At 44.0% G+C, this 13,500-nt stretch overlaps 5 protein-coding genes across 5 annotated transcripts; 3 read left to right on the plus strand and 2 right to left on the minus strand.

The window, feature by feature from the left end:
* Positions 1–272: 272 nt before the first annotated feature.
* On the minus strand, positions 273–2,026 carry UA08_07230 (hypothetical protein; the record flags this gene model as incomplete). The annotated part of the gene is made up of 5 exons (XM_020262149.1): positions 273–438; positions 493–662; positions 743–1,360; positions 1,424–1,909; positions 1,961–2,026. 5 exons carry the CDS (start codon positions 2,024–2,026, stop codon positions 273–275), a joined length of 1,506 nt encoding a protein of 501 aa, XP_020117851.1.
* A 962-nt stretch (positions 2,027–2,988) lies between these two features.
* On the plus strand, positions 2,989–5,807 carry UA08_07231 (hypothetical protein; the record flags this gene model as incomplete). Its single annotated transcript, XM_020262150.1, has 3 exons — positions 2,989–4,197; positions 4,393–4,462; positions 4,510–5,807. 3 exons carry the CDS (start codon positions 2,989–2,991, stop codon positions 5,805–5,807), a joined length of 2,577 nt encoding a protein of 858 aa, XP_020117850.1.
* Positions 5,808–5,925: 118 nt separating this feature from the next.
* Positions 5,926–6,831, minus strand: UA08_07232 (hypothetical protein; the record flags this gene model as incomplete). Its single annotated transcript, XM_020262151.1, has 1 exon — positions 5,926–6,831. One exon carries the CDS (start codon positions 6,829–6,831, stop codon positions 5,926–5,928), a length of 906 nt encoding a protein of 301 aa, XP_020117849.1.
* A 758-nt stretch (positions 6,832–7,589) lies between these two features.
* On the plus strand, positions 7,590–9,418 carry UA08_07233 (hypothetical protein; the record flags this gene model as incomplete). The annotated part of the gene is made up of 5 exons (XM_020262152.1): positions 7,590–7,609; positions 7,658–8,601; positions 8,656–8,763; positions 8,929–9,042; positions 9,351–9,418. The coding sequence occupies 5 exons, from the start codon at positions 7,590–7,592 to the stop codon at positions 9,416–9,418; spliced, it is 1,254 nt and encodes a 417-aa protein (XP_020117856.1).
* A 333-nt stretch (positions 9,419–9,751) lies between these two features.
* UA08_07234 (hypothetical protein) lies at positions 9,752–12,241 on the plus strand (the record flags this gene model as incomplete). The annotated part of the gene is made up of 4 exons (XM_020262153.1): positions 9,752–10,307; positions 10,372–10,440; positions 10,727–11,310; positions 11,372–12,241. 4 exons carry the CDS (start codon positions 9,752–9,754, stop codon positions 12,239–12,241), a joined length of 2,079 nt encoding a protein of 692 aa, XP_020117855.1.
* Positions 12,242–13,500: the final 1,259 nt, after the last annotated feature.

Below are 13,500 nucleotides of genomic sequence, written 5' to 3' on the forward strand. Positions count from 1 at the left end.
CGCGCTGCTTGAGCCTCAGCCTTCTCGCTGACGTGGCAGGTACTTAGATATTACCGTGCATGTGAAGTGCGGGGATAGTTGGAGGGCAATACGAGTGACTCGTTGATTTTCTTTAGTTGGCTTACTATCTTTGCATGCTAGTAAACAGCTTTATTAAAGGCTTAAAGGACGGAATCCGTATACATGATGACAAAAGAAATACCAGTCATCATTGATTATTAATCCCAAGGCCTCTAGCAGACCTGTCGCACCAACTATATCCCACCAGCTAATCAAGCCTTTATAGACCTCGTTGTTATGCGGACCTTGAGTGGGATCTTCTCCCATGATGTATAGATATACTGATCTTTAGGCCAGTTGGCGCATTCAGGGGCCAACAAAAAGTCGAAATGCCAAAGCATTTTAGCAAGGATGAGTCTCATCTCGATATTGGCCAGGCTAAACAACAATTGATCAGCATTTCCTCTTTGGCTGAGTTAAGTAGAAACGTACTTTCGACCAATACAATTGCGAGGTCCAAATGAGAATGGCTGTAGGGCCTCTCGACGATCGTTTGCATATGGCCCTTCCTTGTCTAGCCATCGTTCAGGTAGGTAGCGCTCAGGATCTTTAAAGTTGTATGGAGAACGGAAGACAGCATATTGTGCCATACCCATGGACGTCTATACTTGATTATTAGAACTTTGAAATCGCAACAAAAAGGACGAATAAACTCATTATAATCAAAATAAAGCATTCATACATTACCCGGAAGCCATTGGCCAAGAATAAATGCGCCCTCTGGTGGCGTAATGCGCGGATGACTACCTGCTGCTGGCGGATAGAGGCGGAAGGACTCATCAATAACAGCATTTATGTACTTGAGTTGACTAATTCGCGCAATATTTATCTCGTCGCTAGCATTGAATGACGTGCGAACTTCTTCCAGGAGCTTCTCCATCACACGCGGATGTGTACACAAGTAGTAGATAGTTCCCGAAAGGATTGTAGCTGTCGTCTCGCTGCCTGCAATGACCATCAAATTGGCATTAGCTACCAGGTCTGGTAATGTTAGGTGGCCACTCTCCTCTGCCTGAAGTAGGTGACTCATGAAATCAATGTAATCTGGATGACGTGTTTTGCGTCGTTTGACTTTTTCTTCAACGAGGCCAATGTGCCATTTGCGACGTTCGACAATTCTCTTCGGCATGATGGCTAGGATTATTGATCTGACGTCGACAAACCTTTGCAAAGTGCGGATATAGTGCACGTAAACAATAGCATTAAAAATCATGGACATCCAGGGGTGATAATCGGTGTTCTTGAGGCAGTCAAAAGGCTCGTAGAATGCCAGGTGACCAATGATATCGAAAGTTACATACTACATTCATCCTCATTAATTTCAAATTGCACCTAGTTAAGTTCGGCAAAGGGAGTACCTTACATTAAACCATCGAACAATGTCCGCAGGTTCCTCTTTATCAGCCACCTCATGCAAACGACTGACCAGGAGATCGATATAGTGCAATAGCACGGGTTCTTGTCCCTTCAGCACCTTGTCCGAGAACGCGTTGGAGAGTAACTTGCGTAAGTTTCCGTGTGTCTTACGATCGGCATTGATGATGGTAGGATGTGACTTGTCGGCGTCTGTATTTTCACCGGGGTCCTTGCGATTCTCAGGGAGTCCATTACGGAAGCCGTAAATTTCCTTCCATGCATCTGCGCTCGTGAAGGAAAGCTCGCTTGGTGCAATACGTACGATCTCACCATATTTAAGATGCAGTTCATGGACAATGAACGGGAAACGACCACCGAGCTGCTGCTTCATCCACCACAGACGAGTAGCTGCGGCGAGCTTGGGACCGGGGTATTTAGATAGTGGATGGAAGTAAATTCTATACACAACAGCAGCGACTGTATACGCAACAGCCTATATCAGAGCTTAGTATAATTCGAGAAATATAGAAAGAATAGAATGTACCAACGCAGACAACAAGGCTGCTGCCTGTGTCAGGGAGATTGTAGATAGACTAATTCTCGGAGCCATGGTGATCACGAGAGCATCAACATGTAAAGGCCAAAATGAAAACATGGATTTGGTTGAAAATCTATAGACCTGCGGTTTGGGTATTTACACTCTTTGTTGGGGCCACTGTTGTCTTAGGTACTTGCTGTAGCTGTGTCACAGTTCCCACAACGTATGAGAAAGACACCCCTCACGAAATTTCGACTAGCATAAGTTGCACATCAACAGAACAAGTAAATACGACTTAGACCAGACAAATGTTTTCTCTAGAACGTCTTCGTACTGAATAAGAAATCACAACCAGTCAGACATTTAGTCCCCGGAGCTAACCCCGTAAACGCTGACAACTAGTTGACCCTTGAAAATGCTAGATAAGGTGTGGGGAAATACGCAGAGTTGCTTCAGGGATCTGGCTGCAGGATTAGTTATGAGGGGGATTACATGCATGCATCTAAGAAATTAGTGGACTAGTGTGTAATCTATACTGTATAAAAATCATGTATACCTTCAAGGTTTACTTTTCTTCACCTGTAAGCCCTAGTACTTTATCAACTGGGCCCATCCTTTCTAATCCACTGCAACATAGCCCTGCTCCAACTTTGTTGCTTGTCTTACTTATCGGACCAAGCGTATTATAACAGAGAAGTAATATTCTCTGCCTTAATACTAGGAGTATTGTCTCTTATATTTTAAGTTCATCTGAGTAAGTATGATAAATACGACTAGTCTAGAGATACCCAAGTCTCCAGCAGTATGTAAATTTTGTATATCAATGATAAAGTTGAGCGGTTATCGGACTTATTCGGCTAGTAACTATCCGTCCAGGAAAAGCATAGACTGTTCTGATGTAAAAATGTGTATTTAGTAAATCTTGTATGTGATTTTTACTGCTTTTACAAGGTCGTGGGTTCCCGATCAGCGTGGGCATTCATTGTTGAATACTCGAACAATAAGTTTTGCCTTGAGCTGTAGATTGGTCTACGATGATGTATTCATTTTCTCTACGAGAATCAGCGCTGGCTTTAGTGCAGCGCCTTGGAGAGCGAATTGAAGACGTGCATGGGCTCGGATTCATGAGCCCAGCTGTATACGATACGGCATGGGTTTCCATGGTTAGCAAGACAGAAAACGATCAAAAGATGTGGCTCTTTCCAGAATGCTTCGAGTATATCCTCTTCCACCAGCTGGAGGATGGTGGCTGGGCAACGTATGCCTCTGAAATAGACGGAATTCTAAACACCGGAGCATCATTGCTGGCACTGAAAAAGCATTTGGACAATCCCTACCAGATCATATCGGTCTCGCAACGGGATCTTACAGACCGCATTGATCGAGCTCGAGTATTTCTTGGAAACCTTCTGAACGGTTGGAACGTTGAAAGCACGCTCCACGTTGGATTTGAAATCTTGGTCCCAGCACTGTTAAGATACCTTGAGGAAGAGGGCATTACCTTCTCGTTTCCTGCACGGGAGCGCCTATTGGAGATCGAGAAGCAGAAATTGTCCAAGTTCAAAGCCGAGCACCTCTATCTTCCGATAAAATTATCAGCGTTGCATTCTCTCGAAGCATTCATAGGTGTCATTGACTTTGATAAAGTCGGACATCACAAGGCTAATGGTTCATTCATGGCATCACCGTCTTCCACGGCTGCATTTTTGATGCATGCATTGCAATGGGACGATGAGTGCGAAAACTATTTAAAAAATGCCATTTCATCTTCATCTGGACAAGGATCAGGAGGTGTGCCAAGCGCGTTTCCCTCGACGATCTTCGAATGTACATGGCCATTGGCAACTCTACTCAAGGTGGGATACGTATTCAATGCGGAAATAGAACCTGCTGTTCAGAAGATTCGATCATATTTACACAACACATTTACCGCCGAGAAGGGAGTAGTGGGATTCACGCCATTGGTCACAGCTGACGCCGATGATACTGCCACCACAGCGTTGGTACTCAATCTGTTAAATCAATCAGTTTCCGTTGAAGCCATGCTGAACGAGTTTGAAGAAGATCACCATTTCAAGACATATTCACAAGAGCGTAACCCTAGCTTTTCGGCAAATTGTAACGTTCTTCTTGCTTTGCTCTATACTCCGGATCCATCTGTTTATACCTCTCAAATTGAGAAAGCGACAGCATTCTTGTACAAGAAATTTACAGACTCTGACTTGGATGTCCAGGATAAATGGGTAAGCAGATATAATGACCCATCAAAAATGTTTCTGTTAGACTGACTTCTAGGCAGAATTTATCTCCTTATTATTCCTGGATGCTCATGACACAAGCAATCATGCAGCTGTGTACTCTTCAAAATAGCTTTGAGTCATCATCTTCACTACAGAAAATGATAAATAATGACCTGGCTGTAATGTTACAGGAAATAGCTTCTGTTGTCGTCAGAAATCAGAAGCCTGATGGTTCATGGGGAGAACGAGCCCCAAAAGAAGAGACTGCGTACGTAGTTCTTATTCTCACATACGTGATGGACTACCATGCTATAGATCCTTCGTTACGTCAGGAAATTGAGAAAGCAATCAGTAGCGGCTGCTCAGTTCTCCTAGATTCAACCGCAGAATTTGCTTCTGGCTGGCTTTGGATTGAGAAGGTCACGTATAAATCGGAAGTTTTGGCAGAAGCATATGTTCTGGCTGCCTTGAAACGAGCAGCAGATCTGACTAGAGACAATATCTCTAATCATAATGCTAACGGAGTGTATAAAATTGGAGTAAATGAACATTCAGCTTTGCCTAACCATACACATAGCGATGTGGTTCAACACTCCTTGCAAACAAATGGCAACGGCAGTCATGACGAAGAACCAGTCAAGAATGGCGGCATCGAGAACGACAGCTCAACCATAATCCATACAAACGGAACTGCAAATGGTTATTATCAGCGTAGTGAATGGACGGCTGATCAAGAACAAATCCTCTTAGGACCTTTCGATTATCTCGAGAGCCTACCGGGTAAAAACATACGGTCTCAACTGATCCAAGCCTTCAACAAATGGCTTAAAGTCCCTGAGAAGAGCTTGACAGTTATTGAAAACGTCATAAGTATGCTACATACTGCCTCACTTCTGATTGATGACATTCAAGACCAGTCGTTGCTTCGACGAGGACAGCCTGTGGCGCATAGCATATTTGGCACAGCTCAGACAATGAACTCCGGCAATTACATTTACTTCACAGCCCTTCGAGAAATTCAGCAACTGAATAATCCACAGGCTATCGATATCTATGTCAACTCATTGATCGATCTTCATCGCGGTCAGGGAATGGAACTATTCTGGAGAGATTCTCTCATGTGTCCTACAGAAGAGGAATATCTCGATATGGTAGCGAACAAGACGGGTGGTCTGTTCTGCCTTGCTGTCCAGCTAATGCAAGTTGAAACAACAGTTGAAGTGGACTTTGTACCTCTTGTCCGCCTGCTTGGAATTATATTTCAGATTTGCGATGACTACCTGAATTTACAATCTACAGCATATACCGACAATAAAGGATTGTGTGAAGATCTAACTGAAGGGAAATTCTCTTTTCCTATCATCCACAGCATACGAAAAAATCCAGGGAATAGACAGCTCATTAACATCTTGAAACAAAAACCACGTGAAGATGACCTCAAACGCTATGCTCTTTCCTATATGGAAGGGACAGATTCTTTCAACTACACTCGTGGTGTTGTCAACAAATTGAAAGAAGAAGCATTTAACATGATTCATTGCCTTGAGAAACAGGACCTGGAGGAGAACATGGCGATCCGAAAGCTACTTGCTCGAATATCTCTTGAGCTGTGATATAACATTGGTCATTCAGAACGTTCTCTTTTAAACTAGTTATAAAGTCTCCTTTCTAATTTCAAAGAACAATATATTGAACTCATGGCGATGATTATATGATATGTTCAAAATGCCTCTAATTTGTATTATGAATAACTACAAGGGAGATCAAGTTATTGACATCGTCCTCGGTCAATCCGCACAGCAGAGTAAAATAGTTGCGAGCTCCTCCAAATTTGGTTTCCACCACATCTGCCAAGAATGACTTCATAGTCTCTGGTCGGCTAGCGAGTATGAACTCGGCATCCTCACGGGTAGCAACATCATTCCTTTGCAGCAGGCGCTGAATCAGGTGTTCGCGCCATGCACCTAGGCCTTGAGTAGTGAGTGCGTAGTCTTGAATAACTACTTCATCAGACACTCCACACAGCTTCAACAACAATGCTGCAAACACACCAGTTCTGTCTTTGCCAACCGTACAATGAAAAAGAATTGGCATGTCGGGATATCGCAGAATATGATCTGTTATGCTGCGAAAACTTCCATTTTCCGCTGCACTGCGGGCGATATCTTCATAAGCCTGGACGAAGCTACCGTGCTCGGCTTCTGTAGGAGGAGCGTTTGACGGAGCCCCATACTTCTTAGACAGCGAGACCGGAGAAAAGTCGCAATGTTCGAACACTGGAACAGCGTATCGGCTAGTAAATGGTATTTCGAGCAGGGAATCTGGATATCGAGTCGCAACAAGCTGGATTTCTGTCTGTGACCGAAAGTCAAATATAGCTCCGATATTAAGCTTGTGCGTCAGAACTTCGATACCAGTCTCGGTAATTTGTGAAGGCTGTGCTGAACGGAACAAGAAGCCGGGGCGAATGTATGATGAGGGGGATCCCTTTGACGCTATCACCGGTGAACCATTTGAGACAGGGGTGAGAGGAGTGAGACATGAGTAACCGCCCAGATCACGAAAATTGACAACGCCGCTTACGTTAATAAACGGTGATTTATCGGAAAAAGTAGTAGGGTCAGCGTTGGTAGACATCTTGGTTGTTTCTTCTGGGGCTAACGAAAGTCCACAATTGATAGAGCCTATTGAACAAGGAAACGCTGTTCTCTCGGCGTATTCAAACGTGTCACTTAAAAGCAAGAGCCCAAAATATCACAATCAAGAAGTTACATTGAAGTGTTACATGATAGCGAGCCTAGAACATGAGCTATACGAGGCCTCAGGACAAGGTGAGGAGGATTAACGCCATGGCTAAAATCCTCATATGGTTTCAGTGTAGGATTCAGGTTGTTCCAAAGCCTAACACGAGATATAAACCAGTCGCCAAGGACTATAATGACCAGCCAGCATAATATAGTGCGGCATTGAGATGAACTCTATTTGTAAGATATGAAAAAAGCAATCGAATTAGAGGTTTTAGCCGATTCATTAGGGCCATGCCGATTTCATGATAGCATCTGAGCCAAGAAGTTGCAATAAAGTTAGGGCATCCCCCACATCCGGGGAAGGCTAGTTGCATTAGCGGTATTTAGGTAGTGAAATATTACTGGGTACAATCACCGTATATACAAGGCCTCACATAACGGGTATAGTACTTCTGAGTATTGAAAATACTAATTTATTTGCATAGGAATCTGAAAAGACACGAACAACAAAAAGAAACAAATTCCACGTCGCACGAGACTTAGGAATAATTGGAGCACCCACACATACCTTCGATATTGGACAAAAAAAGTGACAGCGACCAATATCGTACGCAGACATAAACTGCCCGAATCTAAAGAAATACCATTATGTCCGTGGATGAAACGCGGTATGTCAATGCTGGGGAGATAAATCATCTCTACACTAAGCTTGTCAGCACTTTCAAGTCACGGAAGACAAAAGACCTAGCGTGGAGGAAATGGCAGCTCAAGCAGTTGTGGTGGATGATCGAGGACAACGAGAAGGAGATCATGGCAGCAATGGAACAAGATCTAAATAGATCAAATATGGAGTCACTGATAACTGACTTGGCCGGAGCTCGGAAGGATATTTTAACCCATCTGGATCATATTGATCAATGGACGGCAGATGAGCCACTTGGAAACAGTTATGTAGCGAGAAAACTCGGTCTTGCAAGGATACGCAAAGAGCCCCTGGGCGTAGTGCTTATTATAGGTGCATGGAATTTTCCTCTGCTTCTTGTCCTGCAACCGCTTATTGCAGCTATAACAGCTGGTTGCTGCGCAATTCTGAAACCATCTGAACTCACTCCGGCTTGCATGAACCTTCTCAAAAGTTTGGTATCAGCCTACCTCGACAACAGCGCCATTGAACTAGTTTGTGGCGGTGTAGCAGAGATGACGCAGCTCCTAGAATTCCGCTTCAATCACATCTTTTTTACAGGCTCTGCAACTGTTGGTCGTATTATTGGTGCGTCGGCTGCGAGGCATTTGACTCCGGCAACTTTGGAATTAGGAGGACAATCTCCGGCCATCGTGTGCAAGTCCGCAGACCTTGATCTCGCAGCAAAATGTATAGCGTTTTCCAAATTCCTTAACGCCGGGCAAATATGTTTATCAGTCAATCACGTCTTTGTCGATCCATCTGTGTATTATGAGTTTTCTCGGCGCCTGAAATACTGGTTTCTCCAATTCTTGAATGGCCAAGAAACAATTGATACAGCAATTGTGAATAGCCAGCATTTCGATAGGCTTGCCAACCTTCTACGCAATACGAAGGGGATTATCGCTTGCGGTGGAAGGGGGGATCTTGAATCACGGCGAATGGAGCCGACTGTGGTACTAGACGTTGATATGGATGGTAAATGCCCTATGTCCTACCTAAACAAGCGAGCATCTGCTAACATAAATATAGACATACTGTTGAGAGAAGAGATATTCGGTCCTATATGCCCCGTTTTAAAAAGTGACTATCGCAGTGCCTATAATGTGATCAATCAGTACGTATCGAATGGCTACATACGTAGGTAAATACAATCAACCAGGCAAAGCGTTGACATTCTGAAGAAAGGATAACCCACTCGCGATGTATATTTACAGCAAAGACAATCAGGAGATTGAAGAGAGTTGCGTTATCCACCACCGAGGACTTCCACCTCATTACATGTCCACTAACAAAACGCAATAGTACTCCAAAATACAAACAGTGGTGGCGTCACCGTTAACGAAGTGATCCTGCACGCGGGCTTTCCTAACGCCCCTTTTGGCGGTGTTGGGGGTAGTGGTCATGGTTACTACCACGGTAGATATGGGTTTGAAAGCTTCACGCATTTTCGGACAGTCATGGTCTCTCCTGGCTGGCTTCATAGATCCCTCGCGTTCCGTTTCCCTCCGTACGGTGACCATAAGGGACAGAAGAAATTGGTGTCCAAAGCAAACTTCAAGCGGGGAGAAACTATTGAAGATCAACGACGGAGAGACTCATTCTTGACAATGAATAGAATCGGTGCTACTACTGCGATTTGCTTGTTAGGAGTTCTTTATTACTATTGTTCCCGGTAACCCTGATGTTTTAGTAGTTTGGAGATGTATAACGAACGTATTACATAGACTTCTATATGATATATGTGTTACCGTCTCAATACACCGCCACGATAAACACCAAAGCCTGCGATTAATGCCCCACAAGTTGGAAGTACCGTAACATAGATAATGCAGTAATTATATCCGATGCATGTCAGCTTACATGTTGAAGAAATGAGGGGTAGGTTTGATCCTTTCTCGTTCTGTAATCTGAAGTTGGAACTTCCAATACCGTATCAAAGTATAGATGACGGACTGATACCAACAACAGAGACATAGGACGCTTCATTACAAGTCCCAGGGAGGCAGCATGTAAATCTCGAGACCGGCCCACAAAAGCCTTTCCTGCATATATCGATCGTCGTTTTGTATTATACTAAAGGTCCCTTTACACCCGGATTATATTCAGCAGAAGTTTTTAGCCCAACATGATCACGGAACAGTTTCCTGAGCTCTCATTGCTGCAGCACATCATATTATTAATTATCATCTCTATCATTGCTCGGATTACATACGTTGAAATCAAGCACAGCGTGCTGCGTGGCATTCCGGGACCATTAATAGCTAGATACACGAATGCATGGCGATGCTACCTGGCTTGGAAATACAGTGAACGACCCGGCGGTGTCACGTATCATGAGGTTATTCACAAGAAGTACGGAGATGTGGTTCGAGTAGGGCCCAGAACAGTCTTCATCAATGATCCTGCTGCTATCCCAGTGGTCCTTGGATTCAAAGATCGTCTCGAGAAGACTGATTCTGTTATTCCGTTCATGCAACCAGGCAAGCCAACTTCGATTGTTGGAATCCGAAATGAACAAAAACATGCCGCCTACCGCCGTCCTATACAGGGTGCCTATTCATTGTCAAGTTTGAAGCTTTACGAACCGGCTATCGACGACATGATTAACGAACTGACGGGTATCTTTGATGAGAAGAGTGAAAATAAAAGCGTCATCAATGTTACAGAATGGTGTCATTTTTGTGAGCTTCCTTCCTAAGCATGTCGGTATTTACCGGAAAGCAATAGTGTTAACCTCCCAACTAGTTGCTTACGATACAATCATGAACATCACGTTTGGATCACCATTGGGTTTCTCGACAATGCTAAAGATATGTATGACTTAATCGCGAACCAGGTTAAGCATGTCGCCTACGTTCGAGTGGTACTTATCTCATATTCCCAGAAACGCGTAATATTGACTGTCATCAAGCTCACATCTGACAGCTTACCTAATGGCCAGCGCTAGACTATGTGCTGCGGACGAATCCGATAGTGTTGGCATTTAAGTCACATAAAGAATCGCCCTTCTTTCGTTTCGCTGTTCAGCGAATCCAACAGGAACTAGAAAAGCCCACGCCTGATGAAGTACCCAAACGAACACTATTGCAACATTTTGTAGATGCAAAGTCCCGATATCCAGAGGTAGTAGATGACACACAAATCCGCCTCTACTGTGCTACAAACTCATTGGCTGGATCTCTGAGCCCGTCGCGTGTGCTCGACAGCGTGCTATCATGGCTAGCGCAGCATCCACAAGAACAGAATCGTCTCTACGAGGAAATTGTACGGAACACCAAAAGCTTCCCCGTCTCATTAGATGACACTGCCAATATGCCATATCTAGAAGGGGTGATTAGAGAAGGGTACCGACTACATCATGGTGGCGATATCGCTATTGAGCGTAAAGTAGGCCCTAATGGTGCTACCCTTCCGGATGGACGATTTATCCCAGTGGGCTACGATATCGCTATGAGTAGCCCATCTATTCGTGTCTGTGCAGCATTTGGAGATGAGCCCCACATTTTCAAACCAGAACGATGGATGAGGGCTGATGGGGAGGATATTGATGACTGGAAAGCTCGCCGGACATGCATGGACAAGGCCGACTTGACCTTCAGTCAGGGCTCACGGGCTTTTATTGGCAAGAGCTTCACGCATCTAGAATTGTTTAAAGTCGTTGCATCAGTCATGGGTCAATATAAGGTATGTGATTTAAGAGTCATTATTCTCAGATATAAAGGATCTAACTGATTTGCTTGAAAAGCTTGAACTTGCTGGTACTCCAAAGCGCTTTATAGTTCCTGTTCAACTTTCTAAGCGGCCAAAAATATCCAAGGATGTATATCCTGGTGATCGGACGGTTGCAGCTGCATCACGCCTCCGTGCACAGCATAATGTCTCCAAGGCAGCACTGGGCGGGCTTGTGCTAGCTCCAATTGATCTCAAAACACCTCGTCTCCGAATACTTGACTGCGGTACCGCGGACGGTTATTGGTTGTATGACCTGTCGAAAGAAGTTGATTCGTCCTCAACTCTCGTTGGAACGGATATTGCATCATTTCCATCAAACTCATTCGTAATGCCAGACAATATGACACTATTCATACAATCTTATAAAGATTCTTGGCCAGCGTCTTGGCAGAGTTCCTTCGATATAGTCCATATGCGCTTCTGTGTTGCTGGACTGGCCGATCCTGCAGAGGCAGAGATGGCTGTAGACCGACTCATCAATCTTGTAAAACCCGGGGGGTGGATACAACTCGTCGATAGCACATTGTTAACTGGAGATATTGTGGATGATGACAAACCCAGTGCAAAATTGTTCAAGTCTATGGCACACATGCTGAAACATAGAGGCCAAGATACCAACGCCGGGGTTCGGATCAAGCCACTCTTAGTCAACTCGGGCAGATTATCGGATATTCAAAGCAGGAAAGTTGTCGCGAAGCTGGGCAAGGGTGCGTCAACTAATGAATTGGCTAATGATGGAGTTCATAACTTGGTCAAGATGGTGGATACACTGAAACCAAAACTAGAGGGTCTGTTGTCTGTTGTTTCTCGACTTTTGCAAGTCCTTCTCACTAACGATAATACCAGATCTGAAAGATTGGCCTATAACTCCAGCGAATCTTGATGAGATACGACCGCAGATTGTACATGAGGCCAATGATATAGGGATTGATAAACCATATTATGCTGCTTGGGGTAAGAGAATATTATAAGTGATGCGTCAACGAATATGGAGGATTTTCCTATGAAATTTTTGATCTTCCTTTCGAAAGTATTAGGGGAAATCTATAACTCAGGCTGCCACCTAGTGAGGAGCTCATCCTAGACCGTTACTCTCAAATAAAAAGCGAAGACAACGCTGCAACATTTTGGCAGTGGCCGTTGTAATAAATATTAGTATAGTGACCTTTACCTGCAAACTCCAAGATTCAATTAGAAGAACCCTACCTAGTTGCGACATGGCATTCATTTGGGATTACACATGAGGCCTTCTGGGGGAACTGCGTAAAACATGTCTGGGGTTCTCAGTTGATGCAAGGAAGGATCAAAGAGAATAAAGACAATTTTCTATACTCATCTTACTATTCACCTATAACAATGATACTTAGGTTATTCTAACCAGATTATCGGAGCAGATGATCACACCATGTGCGCTCAGCCAGGCACTAGCCCTAAGTCCTAAACAACAGGGAAAGAGAAATCAAGACATTCACAATGCTCCAAAGAACATGTATCCCGCAGTTTCTGTACAGCAACTAAGACTGTAAAAACGACACATACATATCGCTGATCAAAGAAATTCTACAAACAGTTTCATGTATTCTTTATGACCAAACTGTGCATCTTGTATACTAAGCATACGCTAGTTATATAAGTGAAACATAGCTAGTAAATAACTACGCTGGAAAGGCATCTTCTCCTCTAAACTTCTTCAACTAGAAAATACAAGATCGAGGCATTGACTTCAAGCAATCTCAGTTCTCCATCGAAAGAATCCCAGATGTTCCCGTTCCCTCGTGAGGGAAGACATCTTTCCAGGATGTACCTGGGTCTACGCCCGACTCTATTTCTGGGCTTACATTTGGGGCACAAACTAGGGCGCCAACTAGACCTACATTCTAGTCAGTATCCTAATAAACTTACGTTTAGAATGCAGCTGAAATTTTGAGCCAGTGAAATCGGAGATCGCTATATTGCAAGTCATCCACCGTCTACTTCCCAGTACCCGAAGGCGGCAAGTATGTATCTGTTTCTAGTTCGACAGGCATAATCTGCAGAGGAACAGTAAAAAAGATACTAATTTATCTAAACAGTCCAGGCCGACTAATCTATCGCGGTACATATCAGGACTGAAATTCCAGGGGTTTTCACCCAAATCCCAAC

This window comes from Talaromyces atroroseus, assembly GCF_001907595.1.
Source record: "Talaromyces atroroseus strain IBT 11181 chromosome Unknown scaffold_10, whole genome shotgun sequence".
Lineage (NCBI taxonomy): Eukaryota > Fungi > Ascomycota > Eurotiomycetes > Eurotiales > Trichocomaceae > Talaromyces > Talaromyces atroroseus.